The 8,570-nt window shown below is 46.7% G+C and overlaps 1 protein-coding gene across 1 annotated transcript; it reads left to right on the top strand.

Annotated features, from left to right (window-relative positions):
- The first annotated feature begins 1,782 nt into the window (after positions 1 to 1,782).
- Positions 1,783 to 5,627, top strand: LOC125533231 (protein FAR1-RELATED SEQUENCE 5-like). Its single transcript, XM_048696954.1, has 4 exons — positions 1,783 to 1,810; positions 2,538 to 3,931; positions 4,025 to 4,248; positions 4,898 to 5,627. The coding sequence occupies exons 1-4, from the start codon at positions 1,783 to 1,785 to the stop codon at positions 5,625 to 5,627; spliced, it is 2,376 nt and encodes a 791-aa protein (XP_048552911.1).
- Positions 5,628 to 8,570: the final 2,943 nt, after the last annotated feature.

Genomic DNA, 8,570 nt, shown 5'->3' with positions numbered 1-8,570 from the left:
AGGAGGCGAAGGAGCCATCGTGATGGGGGGCGCGCGAGCAGCGCGAAGAGAAGGGGATGGAAACCCAAACCCAAAAGGAAGAGAAAAATAACCATCATGTTGTGTGGTGGTTGGATTATTTGCGCCGCAGCAGCAAGCGAACCACAAATGAGTAGTCACGTAGCGAGGATCAGAGGAAAGCAGAGGAAGCAGAGCCGAGGAAAGCAGGGGAGATGCAGAGGTGAAATATAATATTGTACGTACTACTACAAGTTATATAAAGGGTCGGGATAACTGCCACACGTGTGGCGTGGAGGGCGACCCGCCCGCACGCATCGTGTGGCATGGATGGGAACCGCCCCGCACAACCCCGTCCGTGCTCACAAAAGCGCGCCCACACGTCCGGTGCGTGGCAACCCCGCCTGCACTGCCTCGTCCGGGCCAGACAAGCCGCTGCCCGCATGACCCAGCCGTTCCCGGCCTCCGATCCGTCCCCTCTCCCGTCTGCGCCCTCGCCACCCGCCTGTCGAACCCCGACCTCCGTCGCCGGCCATCTCTGGTTGCCATGGCAACCAGGGAGGATCTGTAGGGCGCTCCCACCGCAAACCACATCCCTTATCTCCCCCCACCCCATCCCACCCCGACCCCCCAACCCCCACTCCAACAATGCCCTCCAGAGCCGACCAGCTAAAAGCCGGTGAATCTCCCGATCTCCCTACTGTTTCTCATCCTCCTTCTGGGCAGAAAATTGCAAAATTACCGACGAAGTTGGCAACTAGATCCATCCTACAAGGTTAAAACACTACATACGTTGTGTGACTTCGCAGTTGCCAAGCAGAATACACTAGATTTGCCATGTAGTACGCTAGAGATAACCGTGAGTTCTCAGTAGGTTGATGCTCCTAGTTGGTGAATGAATGGATGTGCAGGAATGCATAAAAAGGGAGAGAGAATTGATAAATTTGGAATAATGGGGGGTGTGAAACTTAATTGCCATTGGTGTATAACGTCAGTTGCCACCTGTCATTGTCGTCAACTGCCACCATGTCAACTTATTGCTTGCCATCCTATTGTAGAGCCTGATGCCATCGAATCAAACGGATAGCTAGCACCAGATTTTAGAAAAGGATAGTGGATGTGCATGTCCTACTAGCCATGATATGTTGGTTGCCAATGCATGAAAATGTGATAGCACTGACGTGTTAACTTCTACATGCAAGCAGCACAATGATAAAAAAAAATTGGATTGTTGATGCCTTCTTGTTCATCCAGTGATTGAGAGCACATCAGAACAGAAGCGAGACACGGAAAAGAATGAATCACGAAGATGGTGCAGATGATTGGGGTTCTCAAAGGCCAGAAATGCTGCCACCTTTCGATGCATCAGAGTACAGTCAGCTCATCTCTGCAGGGCCGTTGCTGCCGCTGCTAGAACAGTATGCAGGCGTAGGTACGATGCGTGCTAAAAAATGAAGAGAAACATTTGCCATCTTCGCGACGATGGACATGACATTCTACTTATGTCGTGCACTGTCATTTGTCTTGCAGGTTCTTATGACCAGAACACTCTTAGGGGGGCCCCGTGGCAAGTGCACTCACAAGGCGCTAACGCTGACAAATGTACGGGCAGCCAACTCCAACTAGCTAGTATGGCTAATCAAGGTAATGCAAAAACGAAAAAAGAGCACATAATGCTGTGGACATGAAAAATGAACATGAAAAAAAGATGGCAAAAGGACTCACGAGTTATCACGGGTGTAAAATGCAGAGCCTTCGTGCAGCATGTGGAATCGGGCAGCACCCATGTACCTGCCATCGACGCCGTACACAGGTGAGTCCATAAACATAGTGAAGATGCGGATGCTCAGTCAGCACAAGGAGTGTAGTTGACAACTACAAAAATTGCCATGACTGGTCTTCTACAGTTGCCATGTATTAAACACAACATTTGCCATCTCTGCACACCTGCAGTTGCCATGTAGGAAAAGCTGCAGTTGCCATTTCATGACAACTGCAATTGCCATCTAATAACAAACTGCGATTGCCCTACCGATGCAACTTCAGTTGCCATGCAAGCAAAAATGCATTTGCCACATAAGGGCAACTGCAGTTGCCGTGCTAGCACGAAATGCGTTTGCCGCGATTTGACCAACCACTACTATGATTCCAGGTTATTACGCTGGCGGTGACCCGGCAAACGTCTCCTGGCAAGCTTCGCAAATTCCTGGTGGATCACGTCATTATGGTGTAACAGACCGCACACGATGGTCAAATACAGCACAACAAGGTAGAGGGAAAATATCTGAACCACAAAAAACAGCGCTACATTTGCTGTTTGTAGTTATTTGTAGGCAAAACAATGGTTGCCATGTTTGTTGAATAGTAGGTGCTGTGTCTGCACACCTACAGCTGCCATAAAAATGACCACCAACAGACTGACGGCTTGCTGTTTGTAAAAGATGTCATGGAAAATCACTTGAAGATGGTGTGATCCATTGTGATCCACATGTTATCCAACACAAAATTCTCAATCTTGTACCTGTTTTTCCCTGTTACAGAACCTACAACTACAATGCAGAGCGGCGCCGGCGCATCTACTGCGGGGAGCTCTGAGCGCACGGAAGACGCGTTCCACCAGACAGCAGACAAACATGCCGCAAAGAATTTCGAGTCAGAGTCGGGAATGGCAATCATTCCAGCAATGCCGGCAAGCACCCCTTTGAACACAAGCACTGGCAACTCTCATGTATATGGGACTGCCGCCCATACTGAAGTGAACAATGAAACTGACGACGATGCGCAAGAGGATGAAGATGGTGGGCAATCAGAGATCGTGGTGCCTCAGCCACCGTACATTGGGCAGAGATTTGAGTCATTCGAAGCAGCAAAGGAATACTACCAAACATATGCAAAGTTCCATGGGTTTGCGGTCAACACCGAGTACCGTAGGAAAATTAAGAAAACTGATGAGTACAGCAGAGGTGAGATGAGGTGCCACAAGGCACGCAGGAACAAGAAGGGGAAAGGCGATGCGCCTGTCGTTCCGGAACGAAAGAGAGGTATCATTCAGAAGACTGAGTGCCCTGTCCGGTGTAAGCTAAACGTAGATGGAGCACAGTGGGTGGTCAATGAGTATTTTGACGAGCACAACCACCAACTGATAAAGAAGTTCAACCTGGTGAAATTTCTGACCGCCCACAGAGGGTTCACCCCCGTCGAAAGGCAATTCGTAAAGCTGCTACATGATTGTAACGTCGGTCCATCGAGAATGGTGCAGATACTATCTCTCATCCACAGCAAAAAGGGGACTCTGAGTAGCATGCCGTACATACCAGCTGACGTCACAAACCTACGGGCAAGGTATCGTAGAGAGAGCAAGTTGGCAGACATAGAGGCCACAATTTCCTACTTCGATGAGAAAGCCAAAGAAGATGCAGATTTCTTCTACAGGATAAGGTTGGACGATGAGGACCGTGTCAGGAACATGTATTGGGTGGATGGTGCTGCAAGGAGAGCCTACAAACATTTTCGAGATTGCATTTCATTCGACGCGACGTACCTCACCAACATGTACAAGATGCCGTGCGCTCCGTTCATAGGGATAAATAACCACAATCAGTCGTTGCAGTTCGGCTGCGGGCTCGTCCAGAACGAAGACACGGATGGGTACGTTTGGCTGTTCAAGACCTTCTTGGAGTGCATGGATGGACTTGCTCCGATGAACATAATAAGGGACCAAGATTTCAGCATGCGTGCAGGCATAGAGGAGGTCTTTCCGTTGGCAGTGCACAGACACTGTAGGTGGCACATTATAAAGAAGGCTGAGGAGACGCTAGGACCGTTCTTTGCTGATCGTCCAGAGCTGCACAAGGCATTCAAACTGTGCGTGGACCACAGCTTGACGGTGGAGGAGTTTGAAAGGAGCTGGATGGCCATGACTGAAACACATCAAGTCCAAGACAACGAGACTCTTGTAAGCCTGTGGGAGAAGGGAATGTACTGGGTGCCGGCCTACTTCATGCAGTGCTTCTTCCCCTTTCTGCAGACTACGCAGCGCAGCGAGGGATTCAATGCTGTTTTGAAGCGGTACGTCTGTCCTGGCAACTCATTGCTACAGTTTGCCAAACAGTACACAGCTTTGCAACAAAAAATTCTGGGATCTGAGCTGCAGCAAGAAGCGAACACCGCGCTAAAGCAGCCAAAATTGCTAACGTACTTACCGATGGAGAGGCAAATGAGCAAGATATACACCAACAAGATCTTTAACAAGTAAGTCAGTTGCGTTACAGTCTTATTTGCAGAAAAAGCACCAAGTCAGTATGTGCCTTATAGAGTGCGATGCAGTTGCCATGATTTTGCGGTTGCCATGTTTAATAAAGTACTGTTTGCCATGCTTACACAGATGCAGTTGTCATATTCAATAGAAATTTTGTTTGTCATGCTTACCCGGATGCAGTTTCAATGTTGTCATGAAAATGCAGTTGCCATGTTTAATGCAATGTACTTCAACTGGACATGTTGGTGTGCAAATGCTAGTGTCAAATGGAAAATGTTATGTTGTTGCCATGTCTATTGAAATGCAATTGCCATGTTTACTAAAATGCAACTGCCATGTTTGCTGAAATGCAATTGCCATGTTTAATAAACTCTAGTTGCCATGTTTAACAAAATGCAGTTGCCATGTTTAAATAAGATGCATCTTCCATGTTTGTTGAAAATGCAGTTGCCATGTCTATTGTACTGCATTTGCCATGTATAGCGTACTGCATTTGCCATGTTCAACATACTATATTTGCCATGTTCAATGAATTACGTTTGCCATGTTCAAACAAAATGTATATCTATTTTCCATGACAACATAAGGTGCTACAAGAAAAAAGCCCACAATAGTTTAACAGAAAACACACAAAAAATGCAGATTCCAGGAAGAAATAAAGCGTGCCAGCATGTTCACGGCTTTCCAGGTGGACGAACGTACGTTCAAGGTGTGTTCTATTTTGGGCATGTCAGATTCAGAACCTGAAGACCCGGACAAAGGAAGGAACTACTTCGTCACAGCCTCGATAGGCGAAGGCGAGTTCTACTGCCAATGCTGCAAGTTCGAACGGGACGGCATTGTGTGCTATCACATACTAAAAGTAATGGACGTGAACGCTGTGACACGGATGCCCCGACATTTCATAAGGCGGCGATGGACTTGGGACGCTGACGATGCGTTGGCGCCGCAAACAACACACGCAGTTCTGGCTGTGCATGACGAGAGACCAGAGTCAGCCATGGAAGCCGTGAGGCACGTTGTGCTGACAAAGAACAATGCTGAGCTAATTGATGAAGCGTGCAAGAGTGATGACACAGCGAGAGTCGCAGAAAAACACAGGAAAGCACTCAAAAGAGAGCTTGATGAGATCAAGAAGAGGAAAGCCGAGGGAGCCTTACACCGGTTCCCCCGCACATCAAGCGTGCCTTCATCCACGGGGCCGTCGTCTGAAAACTCGGAGATAGGATCTGGAACAGCAAGCACACAGACCCAGGTCAGGAACCCACCCCGTTCTATCACAAAGGGGCGTCCAAGAGAGATAAGGTACAAGTCGGGATTGGAGATCCAAGCAAAACACAAGAAAACGAAGAAAGGGGCGGCCAATCCATGAGCAAAAATTTTGGCGTTGTGGACATTTTGTTTTGTACCCTACATGTTGAGAATTCTTTTTTAAAACAATTGGGGGAATAACTCTTCAGGGGCATCAGAAGTGCAAGGGAAAATTCATTGAATGGTTAAATGCAGTTGCCATGTTATGGGTACTTAATCTGCCATGATGTATGCATTTAATTTGCCATGTTATGTGTAGTTAGTATGCCATGATTTTTGATACTAAACATGTCATTCTAATTTATGCTAAATATGCCATGCTGTTTTGTACTGAATATGCCATGCTAGTTGTAGTGGATCTGCCATGTTAATTGTACTGGATCTGCCATCTTAGTTGTGTTGTAGTTGCCATGTTAATTATGCTGGAGCGGCCATGTTGTTTGTACTGTATCTGCCATGTTAGATGTACTGGACATATGCCATGGTATTCCTGATGACTCTGCAGGGCATGTATTCACATGACAAAAATGACGCGGTTTACGAGCACGTAGTGTGTTGTGTGCAAGTGTATGGGAAACAAGTTGGAAAACAGCGTAACGTGCATAAACCCCAGCAAAAACATTGTGGCTGCATGATCAACCTACCCCCGTGCAGTTACCGATGACAATGAAGAAGCAAAACAGCCAAAAATGTAAAACGACAATGACTTCCACTACCCATGTCTGATGAACTACATTTGCCATCGTTTTGAAAACATCGTAGACGCGTTCAAAGCATCAAAATGGTGCTAGAAACGACGAAACCATTGTAATAATTACTCCTAAAAGCAGGTTCACATCCACACATATATTACATGAAACTATTCAAATGTCACTCGCACACCACCACTACATAGTAGCCTACGCGGGGTTGTAGCCACAACATAGCACACAAACATAGTTTTCAACAATAAACAACGAGATAATACCTTACATTCCTCGGCAACAGAATGTAAGGTGTGCGTCCGGTCTGTAACGCCACGTGATCACTTGTACTTCTTGGTGACTTTCTTGACAGCTTCCTGTACAAACTCGCGTGCTCCCGCCTGCTTGTTGAAATCTTCATTTGTCAACCAGTTCCATGCGTGGATTTTCCGGAGCTCAACGACCGTTGCAGCTGTGATAGCGGGGACAATTCTGCCTTCCCACTTCGCAAGGTACTTCAGCGCATGAAAGCCACAGTCCGTCCTGCACGAGGAAAAGAGTAACGTGACCACGCAAAGAGCTCAGACGTAACAAAAGACAGACTTCAATTTCAGATCTGACAAACAAAACAGGAATTGGATTGATGTAAAATGGCAGACAAAAAGGGATGAAGGAATTACGTCTTCCCTTGCTTTGTAGTCGCCACATACTCAGTCGGGAAATGACTGATCTGGACCTTTGAGTGTTTATAGTGACGGTGCCATGTCTCTTTGAGGTTCTTAATGAAGAATTCGACATGCGTGGTGAGGTCTGCATCATCTTCCGAACGGATTGAATCAAGCACCTCAACACGTTGGTTCTTCAGGTCAAGACAGATCACGTAGTGGTGACCACACTTGTCGTGTGGGTCATGTGGTGAAAGCTCCTGGAACATGTGGAACATGACCTGCATTTAAAAAAGTGAGGAAAATGAGAATCAGCGTTCGCGTAAAGAACAGCAGAGGGACAAAGGAATTAGAATCACGTAGAAAAACAATGGTTATGGGTGGGGGTAGTTGAAATAAAGTTGTCGTCCATGTGTGAACAAAAGTATGCCATGTATTTTACTGTCAAGTTGCCACATAGTTTGCGCGGCATGCAAAAATCAAATAAGTCAGTGTGCACGGCAGCTGTTGCCACATGAAAACAGCTGCCACGTAAAACATAACTGCATATGATGGCAACAAAAAGCACACCTTGTGAAAAAAAAAGTGTAGACATTGAAGGAGTACTCACATATTTCTTCATTGTGAGCTTGAAATCACCGTGTTGGGCAAAGTTCTCCCTCAGGATTTTGTGGTGGAAGTCGCCGTCCCATATTTTGCAGGTCACACTGTAATGCATGATTGTCTTGTCGGCGCACACATCGGTGTGGTTGTTGATGTAGTCAATACCGCATGCAACTACGTTCGTCGACATTTTGCCGTTTGGCCTCATGGACTCAGCAAGATCACCAAGGTCGACGTACGTCGCTCCGCATTGAATGACTTTGGTTCTGTCCAAACATGAGTTGTATGAAAACAATATAACATGGAAGGATCATGCCTACTAAGTAAAAAAAATTTATGAAAGAACTAAAACAATATAACATAGAAAGTACGAAGGATGTGAATGGTAAAAAAGGAGCAAAGCAAAATGAGATGTTATGGGGTGTGGTCGTTTACGCTTTCAGCTCCTTCATGTGCTTGCCGCTGGACCTCGCATTTCCAAACCGCTTGACGATATCGTACAGCTGGGTCTGTTCTTTAGTGGCCCTGAATTCGGGCTCATAGTCTTCCGCGGGAGGTGGGTGCACTACCCTCTGCTGCCTCACAGAACCAGGAGTGGCACTCCTAATGGTATCCTCAGATACCGTGTCTGCAGGCACGTTGGAACTTGATTGCCCTTGCCCTCGTGAGGACTTCCTCTGCAATGCTGCCTCCTCAAGCATGCCGTAAGTTTCTTCAAGAGACGGTGAAATCTCCTCAGGTGTGGCTGCAGTGATAAAAAAAAGTGGGTTAGGATACCTAGGAAATCAAAAGCAGATGGATTGTGAGAAAAGATGGGGTCCATGATGTGAGTTGTGGGTAGGAAAAACTGGGGCAGTTGCCATGTGTGATCCAGCTGTAGTGACCATGTCATAGCAACTACAGTTGCCATGTAGTTGAAATGTAGTTGCCATCTAGTTGGAATGTAGTTGCCATGTCACAGCAACTACAGTTGCCATGTTGTGTCAACTGCACTTGCCATGTGATTGCTTTATGAAAAACTGCAGCATGGAAACAAAAAAAATGCAGGTGACA

The sequence above is a fragment of the Triticum urartu genome, chromosome 1, assembly GCF_003073215.2.
Source record: "Triticum urartu cultivar G1812 chromosome 1, Tu2.1, whole genome shotgun sequence".
Lineage (NCBI taxonomy): Eukaryota > Viridiplantae > Streptophyta > Magnoliopsida > Poales > Poaceae > Triticum > Triticum urartu.
Note: the sequence above shows the minus strand (reverse complement) of the source record. Positions and strands in the feature narration are given on the sequence as shown.